General features: G+C 43.5%; 1 protein-coding gene across 5 annotated transcripts in view; it reads right to left on the bottom strand.

The window, feature by feature from the left end:
* LOC307202934 (neuronal acetylcholine receptor subunit alpha-7) overlaps positions 1-19,756 on the bottom strand; it is a 107,988-nt gene that overhangs the window by 41,674 nt on the left and 46,558 nt on the right. For 3 of the 5 annotated variants that reach the window (XM_079953368.1, XM_079953367.1, XM_079953369.1), the window contains exon 3: positions 7,576-7,620. In XM_079953368.1, coding sequence (XP_079809494.1) covers positions 7,576-7,620 — 45 coding nt within the window. Of the gene's footprint in view, positions 1-3,249; positions 3,270-7,575; positions 7,621-9,337; positions 9,556-19,756 lie in introns of those variants that run through there. The other 2 variants (XM_079953370.1, XM_079953371.1) reach the window with 2 other exon arrangements.

Below are 19,756 nucleotides of genomic sequence, written 5' to 3'. Positions count from 1 at the left end.
TAGAAATATGGTCAAATTTGAAGCTTTCATTGCTAGGCCGTATTGCTGCGATAAAAATGAATGTATTGCCAAGAATGTTGTTTTTGTTTCAAACACTGCAAATTTTGGATAAAATGGACTGTTTCAAGAAGTGGCAGAGAGATATTTCTAGATTCGTCTGGCAGGGCAAGAAGCCCAGAATAAAATTTAAAATACTAACGGATGCAAAAGAAAGAGGTGGATTTGCCCTGCCAGACCTTAAACTTTATTATGAATCAGCCACATTTTGCTGGCTGAGAGAATGGCTGCTTCTTGAAAACACAGACATTTTGGACTTAGAAGGTTTCAATAATGTATTTGGGTGGCATGCATATCTGTGGTATGACAAGGTCAAAGCACATAAAGCATTTAAAAACCATATTGTCAGGAAAGCATTGTTTAATGTCTGGACAAGATATAAAGACCTACTTGAAAATAAAACCCCAAGGTGGTTGTCACCGATGGAAGCGAAGGCTCAGAAAAAGCTCAATATGGAGGCCAAATGGCCAAAATATTGGGAAATTTTGGAACAAGAGGGAGATAAATTGAAATTGCAGAGCTTTGAAAAACTAAAAGACAAAGTGCGAGATTGGCTTCATTATTATCAAATAATGGAGGCATACAATTTGGACAAGAAAACTGGCTTCCGGGGGGGGGGGGGATCAAAATTGGAAACAGAACTGTTAGATCCCAAAACTAAGATTTTGTCAAGAATGTATAACTTGCTGTTGAAATGGAACACTCAGGATGAAATGGTGAAATCTGGTATGATAAAATGGGCACAAGATGTGGGACACAACATTATGCTGGCTGACTGGGAACAGTTATGGACCACAGGTATGAAGTTTACGGCATGTAATGCCTTAAGAGAGAATATTATGAAAATGATATACAGGTGGTACATGGCACCAGTCAAGCTTGCAAAAATATATCATTTGCCTGATAATAAATGTTGGAAATGTAAAGAGACTGAAGGTACATTCTTTCACCTTTGGTGGATGTGCCCAAGGATTAAGGCTTTCTGGGAGATGATTTATAATGAAATGAAAAAGGTATTTAAATATACCTTTTTGAAGAAACCAGAGGCCTTTCTCCTGGGCATGGTCGACCAATTGGTGTCAAAGAAAGATAGAACTTTTTTTATGTATGGCACAACAGCAGCAAGAATACTCATCGCAAAGTATTGGAAGACACAAGATCTACCCACCCGGGAAGAATGGCAGATGAAGGTGATGGAGTACATGGAACTGGCGGAAATGACTTGCAGAATCCTAGACCTGGGAGAAGAGTCGGTAGAAGAAGATTGGAAGAAATTTAAAGACTATCTACAGAAACATTGTAAAATTAAGGAATGTTAGAAGGATGTTGGAATGAAGTTATGTGGTTTTAGCAGTAATGTTACAAAGGAGTATGTAAAAATGGATTGTTAATAGTTGAGAATGTAAAGTTATAATATTTTAAGATAAATTATTAAGATAAAAACAAAAATGGAAAGGATTTGCGGAAATCGCTAATTGAACTAGAATACAAAAAAGGGAGGTGTGAGGAGGTCAGGGAAACAAGCAAATGAAAGACAAGACATGGAAAGGTTGATTTGTTTTTAATTGTTTTTACTTTTCTGTATTTTGTATGTTTTGCTTCTTTTTCTTTTTTTTCTTATTCTTGTAACTTTTTTGAAACTTTAATAAATATTATTTTAAAAAAACAACAGCAGATTGTTCATCTAGCTTCTCTCCTGCAGCCTTCCCCAACAAGTGTCATCCAGGTGTTGCTCATTTACAGTTCCTATGAGCCCCAGTACGACTACTGGTAAGGGATAATGGGAACTGTAGCACGCAGGAAGTTGCTGGCACACCAGCCCCCCACTCATGATGTCATCCTGATGGTCAGCTGTAGCGAGATGAACCAAACAAACCAGGAGAGGCTAGGCAGGTTGGCCCTGCCAGAGAAGAAGCAATGCTCGGCCAGCTGGAGGATGAAGGTGTGGTGCGTGGCACATTAATAGAAGGACTCAAGCTGGGCGGAGGAGAAAGGATGGAGGTGGAGTGGTAGAATAAGGAAAGAGGAAAGAGCTAGGCTGTTTAGCAAGCCTTGCCACAGTGACTTAGGACACAGCAGGAGAGAAAGGAAAAGCCAGCAGTTCTGGAGCTAGCCAGCCCAGTGGTGAGTCAAAGAAGAACATAAGAAGAGTCTTCTAGATTAGATCAATGGCCATCTATTCCAGCATCCTGTTCTTACAGCGGCTGACCAAATGCCCCAGTGGGAAACCCACAGGCAGGAATCAAGTACAAGAGCAGTCTCCCTTCCTGTGGCTTCCAGAACCGGCATTTAGAAGCATTGCTGCCTCCCACTGTGGAAGCAGAGCAGAGCCATCCTGGCTAGTAGCCATCACTAGCCCTCTCCTCTTTGTTTAATCCTCTTTTAAAGCCATCTAGGTTGGTGGACATCACTACTTCCTGTTTAACCATGCTTAACCATGTTAGCTGAAGAAAGCAAGTGGCTTCTTACACACCTGATAGAGGACTTAAGGGGGAAGCAAGAGTGCTTAGCTAAGCAGATCTCAGAAGGGCATCTAAGCGAAGAGTTCACGTGTTGTTTTCTGAAGGAAAGTTAAGTCCTGGGGCTCTGAAGACCCTTGAGATCCCTAGTGGGAGAGTGGAAGCTCTTACATAGTCTGACTTCATTCAGAGAGCATCAAGTGGAGAAGACTGGTCTACTCTCACCAGCAGTGAATCTCCAACATTTCATACAAGGGTCATTTCCCAGCCTTGTCTGGAACTTTTGCACATCAGGCCCTCCCATTGTGGCATGTGATGTCACACATGTGTGAGATGTCACGTGTGTATGCTGGGCACCCACAATGATGGGTGGAACCTGGTGAGCCTAACCTGAGTTGCTGTGCTCATTAAGCCTGACACTCCTGTGCAGATCCTGTTCTGCTAATAAAGAGTTAACTCCAGCTTGCTTGGTTATTTACTGCTGGCTCACCCTTGTCACTATAGGAATGTTAAGGATTGTAGGAAAGGATATATTGAATAAATATTATCCTTCCTTCACTCACACTAGTGAGTGATGTAGCAAAGCAAATTCCCCTTAATTTAGCTGGAAGCTAGTTTGCAAATTTGTTTGAATCTCTTAGTTAAGATTATTTCCTGGTGTCCCCTTTTATCCCTCTTAAAAGAATAAAGACACAAGAGTCTTCCTGAGTAAAATAACAAAAAGTTTACTCACATTTCGGTTCACGATATGATCCCTGAAAGGCAGGCTTTTCTTAGCAGTTACATAAACAAAGGCAAGCAAGAGGCCACCTTCCAGCCAGGCAAGAACACTTGAACAGAGCATGGTGTGGGGCTCAAGAGGGGCAGGGCTTGGAGAGAATCCTGTGGGCCAGAAGAGGAGCCTGGCAGGCCACATTCCTGCCCTAAACGTTTGCAAGGCTCCTCCTCCTTTGCATTGTGTTTGTCTTGACTGCAGCCTTGTGAGCTACCAACCTCAAACAACGGGGGACAAAGAAACATGGTGGGCTGAAGATCCTGTACTGATTTGCACTACCCAGCCAGCTTCTGCGCAAGCTTAAGTGGAGATCACCTAAGGCAGGTTCCTATAATTTCACACCAGTGCTCCAATCATTAGTTTTAGCTTCAGAAAGTCACACATTTCCCCCAGATGATTGTTTTGCTCCACGCAATGCATGAAAGCCTCATTCCAGGGAAATTTGACCTCTCGTTTAGCTCCAATCTGCACTATGTTTTTTCCTTTCATTTGTATTGGGCAGTTCTTTTGCAACTCAGTATGCTGTTTACAACCCTGTCAAAGCAGCAAATGACCAAAGCGGTGCTCCTGTGTGCCCTCCAGCTCTACAGATGTCAATTGCTGGAGGTTGTCTCCAGTCAGGATGCCCAGTGATTAGCTCTTGTCTCTCCCAGTGCTTGTGACACTGATAAATCTGTCCTTGATTAAACTGTCTGGGTTCTTCTGGGACCAGTTTTTATAGCTGATGAAAAGTTTTCTTACTTTTATAAATAACTTGTGCCTTTTCCACATCTTCTTTTAAAATGCAAAGGCAGCAAAAGACAAACTTCTTTTTTTTGTCTCATCAGTATCAATCAGCCAATATGTTTAACTATGCAACACATGATTAAACCATGGAACTCACTGCCGTGGGAGACAGTAATGGCTACCGAGCTAGATGGCTTTGTAACAAAAATAAATATATGAATAAAGGACTTAACCATGTGAGGTTGACATAAAAACCCTGCACAAGCACTATGCAACAGAACGAAAGATCATTATTCCCCCTCCTCTCACTTTCCCCCCAAATAACGTACAGTATATAACAGTGCCTCATACTGAATGCAAATGAACTGTGAAAAAGACTATGAATTGAAAGTGGAAACACTATAGGTACCCCTTTTTGTTTATTTGTTACAGAGGAAAATCTTTAATAAAAACTATAAAAAAGAGGATTAGAGAAATTCATGGAAGAGATGGCTGTCAAAGGTTCCTCTCCAGGATGGCTCTGCTCTGCCTCCACAGCGGAGGCAGAAATGCTTCTGAGTGCCAGTTGCTGGAAAACAAGAGGGGCAGAAAGCCCTTGTCTTCACATCATGCTTTCCCCCTTTTCTTCCTAATGTAACACTAATGTCTCAACAAATGAAACTGATGTGTAGAAAATGTAACTTGACATTGCACATACTTTTGTAAACCAAGAAATCTTTAATAAAAAAATGTTTTTTAAAAAAATCCAGCTTGTATACTCATATTTCAAATAATCTAATTCAAAGTAGTGCAAAAGCCTTGTCTTCTTTATTCAATAAATGCTTCCTAGTTTGTTTCAAAAATATCTTGCCACTGTCTTTTTCTGGTTTATTTTTATAAAATGTGTTAATGTTCTCATTGACACAAATTCCCAGTGTTTATCAATCCATTCTATTGATTGGTTGGTTTGTAATCTTCACTTGCTTGCATACAGTAACCTTGATGCTTTCAACATATAAGAGACAAGTTCCTTGTGTCCATTCCCTACAATGCAGTGTTTTTTAAAATCATACGTTGATAAAAGTGCTGTGAGTGCCAGCACAAAATGGATGCCATGGGCAGCAAAAACAGTACTTCGTACTGGGGAGGACTATAAAAAGAAAGGGGAGGAACCTTGCATATATGTAGCTGATCTCTTATTAAACTATCAACTTTTTCCCATTTTTAAAATATATTGGTGTTTCCACCACATATGAAAATAATTCCCATTTTTTGGCTTTTCCAGTTGAATAGTTCTTTATCTTCCGCAGTGTCCCCTGTTCTGCATCCTGTAACCCTCCCCTCAAATTGTTTAAAATGGAGTTGTGTAAATACACTTCATGTCAATTTCTAGTAACACCGTTATGTCACTGTGTCCTGCTGCTCAAAGCACCGTGCAACATCTGAAATACAGTCAGTTGTGAGCAAAGAGCTCTTTGATGTAACTGATGGTTGATACTGAAGGTGTTATGTACTGAGCTTGGATCCTAGAACAATAGGCAGGTAAGATCCTAGAAGGCAGCAAATTGATTGGTCTGCAGGAGCTGCCCAAAATGGTCAAAGGCCTGGAAACGATGCCTTATGAGGAAGGGCTAAGGGAGCTGGGCATGTTTAGCCTGGAGAAGAGGAGGTTAAGGGGTGATATGATAGCCATGTTCAAATATATAAAAGGATGTCACATAGAGGAGGGAGAAAGGTTGTTTTCTGCTGCTCCAGGGAAGCGGACACGGAGCAATGGATCCAAATGTTGGGATTCGCAGCATGATGAGTAAGTCTGCAGGCTTCAACAGGCTGATGCAATACTCTGTGAAGTGCTGGGTCAGAGTGACTCAGCAGGAATGTAATTGGCTATCACCTGTTTTAAAAGGAAAGCCTGTTCAACAGTAGTTGTGGTTGTGTGGTGGTTGTGCTGTGGTGTGGTGGTGCTGTGGTGGAGAGTATTCGTTTGCCTTAAGGAGCAGGTACTCTGTATGGACTGTTTTTGTAAATACTTGTGTATCGCTCACATTAAAAAGACTGCACTGAAAAGAAACCTGGGACTCTGAGCGTTTCGCTAAAAAGCACCGCAAGGAATTCGCGACACCAAACTACAAGAAAGAAGTTTCCACCTAAGCATTAGGAAGAACTTCCTGACAGTAAGAGCTGTTCGACAGTGGAATTTGCTGCCAAGGAGTGTGGTGGAGTCTCCTTCTTTGGAGGTCTTTAAGCAGAGGCTTGACAACCATATGTCAGGAGTGCTCTGGATGGTGTTTCCTGCTTGGCAGGGGGTTGGACTCGATGGCCCTTGTGGTCTCTTCCAACTCTATGATTCTATGATTCAATCCGGGTCTAGGAGGAAGTCAATCAGCAACCTGACTGGGCTGCAGGAGCAGCCCAATCAGGCTCCAGGAGGGGAATTGAATCAGCCAATCATGCGGGACCCATTGTGTAAATAATGTATATATAGCCAGAGGTAAGGGGGGGAAACTCATTCACTCACTGATGAGCTGAAATAAAGAGCATGAAATCAACACTCAACTCCAAGTATATTTCAGAAGGAAATGAATGCAGTGAAAAAAATGGATGGGAAAAGAGAGTAGAAATTTATGAAGTTAACTTCCAGATTCAGACGACTTCAGGAGTCCTTGTGAGCACTCCTCGCTTTTGATTAAGGGATGTTTGCTCATTTGATGTGTGTACTATCCATGTCAGTGGCAGACCTTGGGGTTTCAAATTTCAGTGGTGCTCTGTACAACACCAACATTTGGCACGCCCCCCCCCCCCCCGCTGCCTCTCACCTTCCATTACACATCGTAGTTGTGGCGCCACCAGGGGAAGGTGAAAGTCAATGCTGTCCATTTGGGACAACATCTGATAGCTGGCCTACCATAGTATTCGGGATTTCACAAGAGTGGACAGCTGACTTACTGACACACACTCAGCATGTCTGACCATATTTGACAGCTGGCATGCAGTAGCAGTTAATGTCTGACACTCTCTTACAATGGAAAAGAATCAATATTTTATTAAATGAATTCATTCACTAAACCAATCACAAGGAGCAAATATTGAGCTTGTCATATTCTGTTAGCCTTTAAGGTCTTTTTGCTGTTTTTACTGTAGAACATCTGCTTTGCATGCAGAAGGTCCCAGGTTCAATCCCCAGCATCTCTATGTAGGACTGAGGAAACACTCCTGTCTGGAAAACTGGAAAGCTGCTGCAGGTCAGTGTGGATGATACTGAACTAGATGGACCATTGGTCTGGCTTGATATATAGCAGCCTTCTAGGTCTCTGCAGTTTCACTTTCCATGGTGCCCACATGTTTCTTTTAAAGGGAGGAGCTGTAGCTCCATGATAGAGCCTCTGCTTTGCATGCAGAAGGTCCCAGGTTTAATCCCCAGCATCTCTGGGAAGGGCTGGGGTGTCCCCTGCTTGAAGTCCCAGAGAGCAACTGCTAGCCAGTGTAGACAATCTGGAGCTAGATCTTGGCATATGAGAACTTTCTAAGTTACTGATAAAATCACCCTCTTAAAGGAAACTTCTAAACTTTAACACTCACCATGTGTAGCCAAATGTTGGTGGTTAAAACTTGGTTCTTTTCATCCTGCCAAAGGAAAGGAAAGGAACAAATCAATGTTGGTTGTTGTTCTTTTTATTTTTATTTTTAAAAAGCTGTTATGAAGAGTTATCGAAATAGCTTTCCTCTGCTATGAATCTCAAATAGCTGCCTGCTCAAAACCAAAGGATCCTGCTTGAAAGGCATCTAGTTCCTTCATGATACCTTGCATCAAGCACTTTCAGAAATAGGTCACTGACTAATGTGAATTATCATTCCAGTTGATACAGGGCATCAGGCTATTTATTGCTTATGGGTTGTCCTGTGTGACAGCTCAACCAGATCCTCTAGAGCAGGGATGGGTTCAGGCTTTTCAGATCAACTCTGGGGGGTTTTAATAGATCTACTGGAGGTGCAAAAAGCACACAGCTAGGATGAATGAACTGGGTTCCTTTGTGCACATTCTGAACCTAAGTTATTGTCTGCCATGCCAGACCTTAACTGGGGCCACAGGCCTTGTGCACAGAAAGCCCATTCCTGGTTAGCATTCTTCAGTTCAGCTGCTTAATTGCAGTGGCAAAAGTCATATCATTTTTAAACAATTTGGAAATCCAGAAACACTCCTTGATCAACTGTAAAGCACCCAGAGATTCCACTCTGCCTCCTGCCCAACCCTTCTCTGGAGAAGTCATCAGGTGAACTTGGAGACCAGAAGCAGCCAGCAGGGTACGCTCCGGCTGTTACTGGAGTACAGTTCCCATCATCCTTGACTGTTAGCCATGTTGGCTGAGGCTGTTGCAAGTCGGAGTCCAAAAACATCTGGAGAGTGCCATGTTGGCTACCCCTATCCTAGGCTGAGAGTTGCTTTCAGACACTGAACAAATTAGCTCCCCACCAACTGAATCCACAAAGCCCAGGAGAAATTAGGGGTGTTTACATGTGTTAAGTGAAGACATGAGAGGGACTGGTGGTGCTCACCCATCCTGTACTCTAATGCTGCTGTGTCTACTGGCCACACTCCCTTGCCAGGTATACACTTGACATTGCTAAGAAATAAGGATCACTTCCACATGTGTCCACTTATAATTCAATTCCACTACATTTCTGTATTAATAAGATTTATAAAAAAACAACTGCACAATTTATTTAAATAGGTAAATTTTTAAATACATTTTCTCTTAAACTGCACATTTAAAAAAAAAAAATGCAGTTTTCATTTTCTTTGCTTCTTCACTGCATCAGAAAAGCTGAATCAGTTCTACTCTAGTCCAGAAGGTGTGGAAAGAGTCAGTTCATAGCAGAATCAGAAGATCAAAATCCTCAAGAACTCTTTATAAAAAGGGGGGTGGTCTTAGACGGTGGGAGGGAGAGGCTGAAAGATATGTTGATGTATCTCATCCCTTGAGATACAAAAAAATCTCATAGGAGAACTTTTGGTTCAACTCCATCTTACCACCTGCCTCTCAGGAATAGCCCCAAACTAGAATGAGAGCAAACAGGTCATCCTCTGAGGCTTTTGCTGTCACCAGCCCTACATGTGGGGAGACCAAGTGAAGACAGAGGCCTGACAAAAAGAAGAGCTGATCTAGACCCATCATAATTAAGACGGAGAAATCTATGTTACAGAGGAGTGATGGCAACAAGTGAATACCGACTGACCCATCCACAGCTGGGTCCAGCATCTGCCCATGCATACCTATGTATAGCTGGACCCTGCCCCGCTTAACAATGAATAAAAATACAGAGGTTCCATATGGCCACAGACCAAGCAAATTAGCCTCTGGATTTGGGTTTGCAGGTCAATTTGGCGTCTGTGCCTCACAGCTCAGGTGTCCTCTTGGGTGGATATTTTGTCCACAAAGGTTAACAGCAGCTGTACCCACAGTCCATCTGTCACAAATAAGCACTGCCTTTCAGCCAAATGGTTATTTAAGAACCTTGGTGAAAATAGACTTTCTTTACCACCAGGACTCCCACTGATGCCTGAGGAAAACAATCCATCACTCTTTATCTGTGTTCTGTTTCCTTGAAGGCTTTGTCCATAATGGCTTCCTAAAGGTGTGGCTTGTTACCACAGCGATTCACAACCATACCTCATCCATGTTAATGGCAACATTATTACTTTCCATGCATACAGAAATGTGTGTAATTCATCAGACAAGCAAATGGCTATTGAAGGGAGTAAAAAAAATGGAATAAATGAAAACCCTGCTTTCCAAGGGGATGAATCCATTAAGCCTTGAACACCTGCCTGGTTAATGACATCCTCAGAAATGCTCCACGTTGGCTGCCCAGATGCTTCTGAAACCAATTCAAGGTGCCAGTGCTAACTTTAAAGCAGAATGGGAGGGGTGAGCAGCCCTCCAGATGTTCTTGGACTCCAGTTTCCATGAACATCAGACAATCTGCCAATGGCTGGGGGGGGGGGAGTTGGCTGGCATCGATCTGTCTTGGGAGACAATGGAAGAGTGTGGCTTTGGGGGTGAAGTCAAACTATTGGAGAGTTACAGAACCTGCTGGGGCTGAAGAGACTGATACAGGAGAGATGTTTTCTGGCAGCTGGGGCAGGTGAAGGCATCTGGTTGTGCTGATGCAGTTGTGCTGTGGCATTTCTTCTTTCTGTGCTCCTCCCACTAGTCATTCCATCTCTGGTCACTGCTGTAGATACATGACCTGACTGAGGCACTGCCTCTTCTGCAAGGCATTCCCACGTGGCAGTGTTAATGTTGCCAGCTGTCATATCTCATTTGCAGACTTTTTTTATAATGCAGAGGTGGTCTGTCAATGGGCTTGGTGCCAGCTCCCCATAGAGCACGTCCTCGAGGATCCTGCCATCTTCCATTCTGTGGACATGAGCAAGCCAGCATAGATGTCACTGAGACAGGAGTGTGAATGTGCTGGGGATGTGGGCTTAGGGGAGCACATCTTGGTTTGAGACTGTGTCAAGATCAGTTGAGAAGGCCCTCCTGGTCATTTCACCACCCTCAAAAGTCTGTGGGTGGCAGTTAAGGACAGGGCATTCTCTGTGGCAGCCCCTAAGCTGTGGAATCTCCTCCTCATTGAGGTGCACCTGGCTACTTCATTGTATTGCTTTGCTCATACGTTGAAGACATACCTCTTTAACCTGGCCTTTGACACCTAGGAGAGATAGAGTAGAGCTGATGTCCTGGACTGGCTGGATGCAGAGGAGTGGGGGGAGGCACCAGGTAGGAACCCCTAGGAGAAGAAGTGGCGGTGGGATAAGTGGTCAGAGGGAGAAGAAGGAGCAGACTGGGAGGAGAAGGTGTCAGAAGCAGAAGAGGAAACAGGGTTTATGGAGCAGGAAGAGGCTGTGACAGAGAGCAGTTCATACTCCAAGGCTGGAGAGGAGAATGGCCAAGAAGCAGAGCTGAGACAGACTGCTGAAGAATCCAGGGACTCTCCCCCTCATGCTACAACCAGCTCCCCTTCCCCCTGCTCTCCCAGAACAGAGATTGGTTGTGCACAGACACAGTTTGTGAATGCTTGGGAAAGACCCTGGAGAGCAGAAGCCTTAGAAAGTGGTGGGAAGGTGGGGACTTCAGTCCTCACCACTGCTTTGTTGAGGCAAGGCCTACTGGGAAGAGCTGCTGGGGTCACTAGACCTGCGTTTTTTTTGTTCCTTTGAATAAAGAGCTACCTTCACCTACACCATGCTTTTCATTGCTGACCTATACCTGACTCCAGCTCCTGGCAGAAGCAGAGATATAGTGATGGGCAGGGTGGGTGTATTTTTATATTGTTGTCCCCTGCCCTGGAGCCTTGTGCTTGAAGGGCTGGTACGTAAGTGAAGTGGGACTCAAATAGCTGAAGGAGCACCTCTCACAACGCTAGCCTGCCCATGTCTTCAGATCCACCACGTAGGTCTTGCCCCGTCACTGGGTGAAGTTTGTGATGTGGCCACAAGGGAGAGAGACTTCTCATCAACTGGATAATGTTTCTGATGTTGGTGCCAGGTCAAAACTCACTTATTTGTCCAGGTTAGTCTGACCTGTCTGCCGGCTGCCTGTAGTGTTTTTATTTACAAGAATGCTGCTTTGTTTTAAAATGTGTTATATTGGATTCATTTTGTTTTTCCTTTCCCCCCACGTACTACTTGCCCTCTGATGGAAACAGGAGAGGAGGGCAAGCAAGGAGGTGAGGACACCATCCCATACCTGCCTGTGGATCAACTCAGAGCTGGCCCTCCTGCTGCTCTTTTCCTTCTCCATTCATGTTCCAAAGAATTAAAATGTCCTCCATTTTCCCAGGAAGAAGACTTAAGACAACTTATTAGGTTGAAATATAATGAATCAGAGACTCTATCAATCAGCCAAATAACTAAGTACGGGAGGAATCAATGATGACATAAGAGGGAAGCTGGGTTTGTAAGCCAGCTGGTTATTTGCTCCTCAGCCAAGGGTGGGGGAAGTGTCTCCCTGCTGTCCAGGGTTCACCATGATGTGCAGACCAAGTACCTGCAAGCCTCCACCTGTGGGTGATGACACAGGAGTACCCCTTACTCTCCCCATCATGTCTCAGGGGAGCCGTGAATTAAGGGCTCACCTTTCCTCACCTGCTGCACTGAATGCCAAATCAGCACAAACTGAACAGTGTGAAACAGGCAAAAGCAGGAAGTCCCAAGTGCCAATTAGGAGCTCCCCACCCCCGTTTCTACTCAGCACCACAAAAGACGGCTAGCCAAAGTCCACACTATAAAGGGAAGGAGGGAGGGCAGTGTAGAAGAGTGGGCGGAGTAGCCTTAAATACCAGACTAGCCTGCACACTCCCACTGGTCTCTCAGGCCCACCTGGTTTCAGGCCCTGTCCCAAAGAAAAAGACCACCTTGAGGTCTCTTTCCCCAAGTGGGGGGGCATGAGGCAAATCCACATGCACCACTGAAATACCCACTCAGCCATGATGCTCACTGGGGTGAGCTTTGGCCCATCACTGCCTCTCTCAGTGTAACCTACCTCACAGGGTTGTTGTGGGGATTAAATGAGGGAGAGAAGCATGAAAAGCTCCTTGGAGAAAAAGGTGAGAGACAAATAAAATAAATAACACAAGTGTGGAAAGCCATTAATTTTCATTTCTTTCTTCTTCTTCTTTGCCTTTTATCATTCTGTTTTTCAAAGGCTCTCGTCTCTCCCCACCCCAAGGCATTTTCTTGTGGGCCCATCCCTTACATGGCTTTAATTTTTAAAATGAAAGATTTGTAGCTTAACCACTGCATTTTAAAAATGACTGTTGTACATTGCTTTGGGGGCTCTGGTCCAGCCAATGACTGGGATATAAATCAAATGACTGTCTGTCTGCCTAACTGAAAGAATGAAGACTCAAGTGCCTAGATTATTGTTTTTTCTTCTCTCAGGGAGTTATCCTGAGTTTACATGAGCTCTTAAGAGCCCCATGACTCAAATGTCATGACAAGGCATCAAGAAAAATGGGAGTGGAGAACCATGTACCTTACTCTTGTTCCTGAATCACTAATTTGTACAGTTTGGCAGAGCTCACAACTGAGCATCAGTGACGAAGAAGCAACTCCAGGCAGTTGCTGCTCACTCTCTCCCTTGTGCATTTCATGACTTTTAAAATTCGGGATGTGTAAGAGAGCATTCTTGGGCATAATAGCTCCTGCTCAGATTACTGCACCAAAGATTCCCTTCCCTCAAAATGAATCTTCCAGCCCCTTGTTACCCAGACATAAAAATAGCACAGCAGGCCAAAGTGCAACCAATAATGCTGCTGCCTGCCAAACAATGAACAGGATGGATTTTCCTTTTGCAAAAATATCAGTCTTCATATTGGCAACAAATAAGATGACTATTGAAGGGTGAATAATTCCAATGGGTGGTGGTTGTTGTTGTTGTTGTTGTTGTTGTTGCCAGCGGGAAGGGGCCCCACAGCTGCATACAACATCTTAATGAGCAGAAAGACCACAGTGCCTCAGGAAATCATCTTCCAAAGGCCAAACCATGTGTTATCCCTTTGCCATAGAACATCAGCAACAGTTTCAATACCAAAAGAACATGTGAACTGAAATACAGCCATCCTTTGAAATTTGCATTTCTCTGAATTGCAATTCTCCTGCCACATAATATGTGCAAAAAATACTTCCCTGCAAAGGTAGATAAATGCTCAAATAATCTTCTTTGGAAAGGTTCTGATGAAGAACAAGATGAGTCAATTAAAGACTTTGTGAGGAAACAGAATGTGGAGTTCAATACAAGGTGACATGGGAAAGGGAGGGATCTGCTATACAGGACTAGCTCCTCATGCTACAGATTCTACAGATACAACTTCTATAAAAAATGGCCTGTAGTGAACACATACTGCAGCACACACACACCATGCTGGTGTCAAAATGGCTGTTCTGTTGTGGTTTGGCAATCTATTGTGGATGCTTTATTCAGAATTCCTTGCAGGCACACATAGTAAACAAGGAGGTGGGTGAAGCTAAAAATGTAGGATAAATTGCTTTGTGTAAAGAAGTATTCATTCAGAATAACACAGTGAATTTATAAGCTCAAGAACAGGTCTCACTTCATGTATCACCCACCAATCTACCTGCAAGGCAGAGTTGCAAATACCCAGGTGACACCATTAGAAAAAAGTGTATGGTACAGATAGGGATGTAATGTTCTAAACATCTTGATGTGAGCTAATCTGCACATTTCATTGGCGATGTGTTATAGCTCAGTGGTTGAGCATCTGCTTGGCATGCAGAAGGTCCCAGGTTCAATCCCTGGAATCTCCAGATGGGGAAATAATCTCTGTGTGAAATTGTGGAGAGCCGCCATATAGACAATAATGGACCAAGGGGTCTAACTCAATAAAAAGCAGCCTCCAACATCAGCTGGACTCGTTTGGTTATGTTAAAATCTACATTTCTTAAAATGAACAATTACAGTTGTTGGATCACATATCAGGCACATGCAATGTATACATATAGGGCACTGTTTGTGTGTTGTGCAATATACAAATTCTGTACATAGTTCAATATATACATTACTATTTTTCTAGGGGGAAAAGAGGTGGCGGAATGCCTCCCTCATTCTCTTGGAATGGCAATGGCACCCACCTGAGAGGTGCTGGAACTGAGTTCTGGTGAGTTCCAGCTAGAAAAAAGCCCTGAATATAAACTCACTGGTTTTTGTATTCCCAACACAATAACTTCAACTCTAACTCTCCTCCCTCCCAGTCCCAGGCCACATCTACTGATCATCACCAGGCTGAGCTGACAAAGACCTCATCCTGAAACCTTAGCGCATGGGTGGGGAACCTGTAGCCCTTCAGATGATACTGGACTCCAGCTTCCATTATCCTAGACGATCAGCTATGCTGCCTGGACCTGATGGAGGTTATAGTCCAAATGCCTGAATAGCTCAGTTGGTAGAGCATAGGCCTCTTAATCTCTCAGGATCATGGGTTTGAGCTCCAGGTTGGGCAAAAGATTCCTGCATTGCAGGGATCCCTTCCAACTCTATGATTGTATGAAATTTGGAAGGCACCATGCTGCTTCCCCCTGGCCAAGAGTGGATTGAATGACATTTTCCTCCATCCCTATCAAACAGACAGGAAGTAGCAATGAGTCTACATCATCAGTCAGAAGTCTCAAGTGGCAAATATAATTTCAGGACCACGGACTGAGGCTAACATGCAATTGAACAAAGAGCCAAGAGCAGGGGGAGCTAATGTGGTGCTGTCCAGATGTTTTTGAACTACAACTCTCATAATACCTGATCATTTGCCATGCTGGTTGGGGACGATGAGAGTTCTAGTCCAACAACATTGGGAGATGCTACATTGGCTACCCCTGGCCTAGAGTATAGCTCCAGAATTGATCAGAACCCTACTGAAAGTTTAAATAGGGCAAGGGGGTGATCTTGGCCCTGCATTTCTGGAGAAGAACCGTCATTTGAGGGGGAAACACTTGGGAACTTGTAGCCCTCCAGATTTTATTAGACACCAGCTCCCATCATGCCTGGCCATTGGCTATGCTGTCTGGAGCTGATGGGAGTTGGAGCCTAAGAACATTCCTGGCTCTCAAAGCAGACAAATGTGTGCAAGATGGATTCAGTGCTCTGGTTCAGTTTGAGGAAGCTTCTTTATGACTTCTTGGCTCCCTGCTCTTATTTGTTTGTTTGCCCATAGGATGAAAACTGTCGTCTTTGGCTAATGTATGCCATAAATCAAGGAAGAAGAATTATGGATGCAAGGGAACTGCTGTGAAATTATCAGTGAACCCATTTAGCTGATGAGAGCAGCTTTTAATTTACTCTACTTTTATTTTCTGCTTTCTTCCAGCCCTTCCTGAAGCAATGCTAACCCTTTCTCCTCCATCAGTCATTGACCAAGTAATGACCCTCCAACTTGCAGGTTAAATTGTTGCACAGTTAATTGCAGTAATAGGTTAAGACCAAATAATTAATGAAGGGATGTTCATTGTGGCCAGCCAGGCATGGGAGGCCATAAGTTCTGTCTAACAGAGTTGAGTGCCATCATTCTTGCATGGACAATAAAATGAACTCTGGGCAGGAAAGAGGTGTTTAAGCATTAAACAGGGTGGCCTTTTCCAGCGAAATTCTCATACATTGCTACTTCATCCTTTACTTAAATCAGAATAAAATGAACAGGGGAGGGGTTTCTATATTTCTGAGCAATAAATAGAAGCATCTTGCTAATATTTGCTTTTTGAGGGGTAATTAAATTCAAGGTTTGGAATTGAAAACAAAACTGCAAATATGGTAGTGCCATTATAAAAATCATTGGTACACATTGGTATAGTGTAGAGTTGAAAAAGTTTCAGAAGAGGGCAAGCTCAGTGATCGAGGCAATGGAGCAACTTCCCATTGAGGAAACGTTGCAGCACTGGGAACTTTTCAGTTGAAAGAGAAGGCAAGTGAGAGCTGACATAAGAGAAGTTATAAAATTATTCATTGCATGGAGAAGGTGGATGGAGAAAAGTTTTTCTCCCTTGTTCAGAACACTAGAACACATAGCCATCCAATGAAGCTAAATGCTGGAAGATTCGGAACAGATAAAAGAAACATAGCACATAGATAAACTATGGAACTCACACCTACAGGAGGCACTGATGGCCAACAACTTGAGAGGCTTTAAAAGAGGACTGGGCAAATTAATAGAGGATAAGGCTGTCTATAGCTAGGAGTCACGATGGCTCAGCCTCAATGGTCAGAAGCTCTAATGCCTCTGAATGTCTGGAATCCATGGAGGGGAAAGTGCTCTTGTGGTCAAGTCCTGCTTGCGGGTTTCCCACAGGCATCTGGTTGGCCATTGTGCTGCTCCAGATAGGTCATTGGCCTGATCCTGCAGATTCTTATCTTCTTAAGTCTCACTGATTTCAATGGTGGGGGGAGAGAGAAGCTGTGCAGTTCTATGCACTCTTACGCAGGAGCAAGTCCTATTGAGCGCAGTAGACCTATGTAGTATTGCATTTTGACTCTCTCCCTCCAGAATCAAGTGTCCCAATCTGGTCAGATTATATATATATATTGCTTTTTTTAAAAAAAAAAAAGGCACCTTAAGGTGGTCTGATAATGAATGGCCAACATGAGGCTGCAGTCACACCCAAAATGCTACAAGCAGAAGATAAAATGATTAAGGCAACAGCACTGCTTAAAAGGATCAGTGGAATTAAATTGATCAAAAGCAGATTATTAGAATCATAGAATCACAGTATCATACAATTGTATATTTGGAAGGGGTCCCTAAGGATCATCTAGTCCAACCCTGTGTAGTGCAGGAATCTCAACTAGATTATACATGACAGATGGCCACCCAACCTCCACTTACCATATCTCCTCACAGTCTCCTCTTTTCTAGGCTAAACACACCCAGCTCCTTCAACTGTTCTTCATAAGGCTTGGTTTCCAGACCCTTAATCAACTTGGTGGTCTTGCTCTGGGCACATTCCAGCTTCTCAATATCCTTCTTAAATACTGGACACAGTATTCCAGGTGTGGTTGATCCAACAAGCAACACACGCCCTTAGGAAATAGGGTGGGCACAACTTCCATCTGGCAAGCGTGGCTGTTCTCTGAAATGGGTAAGCAAACAGGAACTCCTTCTGGAAGGCTGGGCGTGAGGTCTCTATGCCTGTGTTGGCGTCCCTGTGTTTCAGGCTTTACTTTTGGACAGAGTTTTTCTTCCCCCAAAACCTGTATCCTATCACCTTCCATTTGTTTAGCACATTTAAAGAAAGCTTCCCTTCTCTATTTCATTTTCTAAAGTATGTTTTTCTTGATTTTCCAATTGTTCCAATATCAGCCTCATTATAACAGTACCAATTTTATCCAATTGATGCAATTATTAATGCCAATTGGTCCAATGTCAAATTATATAATTTAATCAAACTGGCCTCCCTGCGTGCTAGATTTGATTACAGTGGTACCTCAGGTTAAGTACTTAATTCGTTCCGGAGGTCCGTTCTTAACCTGAAACTGTTCTTAACCTGAAGCACCACTTTAGCTAATGGGGCCTCCTGCTGTTGCTGTGCCGCCAGAGCACGATTTCTGTTCTCATCCTGAAGCAAAGTTCTTAACCTGAAGCACTATTTCTGGGTTAGCGGAGTCTGTAACCTGAAGCATATGTAACCTGAAGCGTATGTAACCTGAGGTACCACTGTACTTATTATGCATTTTTGTGGGGTTCCAAAATCTTAATAATTTTCATTCCATTCCATTCAGATATAATAATCCTTTATATAACAGCTGCAATCTGGTGATTTCATTCATGTTGGTATAATAGGTAATTTATAAAGTTTCAGGTGAGGAACTCTAAATGTAATCCTTATTCTTTTCTGTGTGTGACAGTTCCCCCCCCCTTGATGTTTTCCCATCCATTGTGTTATATTCTTCATTCCTACAACTGTTGATGGTTCCCGTCATGCCTCGGGAAAAGCAGTTATCTCGCAGTTTCCAAAAGTCACTGCATCACTTGGTCCCATGATTTGGCTTCTAATAAACAAGCCATCTTCGCCATATTTCCAGCATAGGAAGAATGGTCTGAATTCAGATTGCAAATAGTTAATCCAAAAGCTTCTATTCCTGCAGCTGATAGACACATTTCTTGCTTACCGCTGATTTATGGCCAATTGTCCTTATCTCAAACACATTCCTTTGTGGATAATGGAGGTTAGGGAGGACCTTGCTCCATATTTTCAAAGCGTTGTGTCCCCCCCCCCCGCTCTTCCCTCTCAGTTCCTTTCTCTCACACACATAGTTCCAGTTTTGTTAAATTCCATATTATATTCCAATTTCTTCCTTCCTCACTTGTATAGATATTTTTTAAAAGAACTTGTATTCCAGGGAGAGTTGCTGTATCATAAATGTAGAGAAAATCTTTGATATAAGCAAACTGTAGGCTCCCCTCCTCCCATCGTCTCGTTCACTGAATGAAAACCCCTCTCAATCCAAACTTTTTTAATCCTTGTGGCTGGGTTCATTTTTGCAGTTTCTTATCTCACTATCTCTAGCACACACAGGTAAAGGTAAAGGTAAAGGTAAAGGTAAAGGTAAAGGTAAAGGGACCCCTGACTGTTAAATCCAGTCGCAGACAACTTTGGGGTTGCAGCACTCATCTCGCTTTATTGGCCAAGGGAGCCGGCGTACAGCATCCGGGTCATGTGGCCAGCAGGACTAAGCCACTTCTGGCGAACCAGAGCAGCGCACAGAAATGCCATTTACCTTCCCGCCAGAACGGTACCTATTTATCAACTTGCACTTTGATGTGCTTTCAAACTGCTAGGTTGGCAGGAGCAGGGACCGAATAATGGGAGCTCACCCCGTTGCGGGGATTTGAACTGCCAACCTTCTAATCGGCAAGCCCTAGGCTCTGTGGTTTAGACCACAGCACCCAATTTTAAAAACCCGATTATCAGAATAACCTGTGCTTCCAAGAACGGGATCGAGGGGTCGCAGCAGCCAGAGTGCCTTTGCCTGCCCTCATATTCCATAGGGGATCAAGCGAGTGCCAGACCACCAGGCAAACTACAGGTGAGAACCAGGTTCCTCCTCCAACCGAAGAGGAATTCAGAAAATGCAATTCCCCCATCATTTTCTAATTATCTCCATCTGTCTCTCTCCACAGTGTTGGAAGAGGCACCCATCCCCTGGTGCACAGGAAATAGGAAGCCTTCCCTTCTCTATTTTGTAACACTTGGAAA

The sequence above is a fragment of the Podarcis cretensis genome, assembly GCF_951804945.1.
Source record: "Podarcis cretensis genome assembly, chromosome: 14".
Taxonomy (NCBI): domain Eukaryota; kingdom Metazoa; phylum Chordata; class Lepidosauria; order Squamata; family Lacertidae; genus Podarcis; species Podarcis cretensis.
Note: the sequence above shows the minus strand (reverse complement) of the source record. Positions and strands in the feature narration are given on the sequence as shown.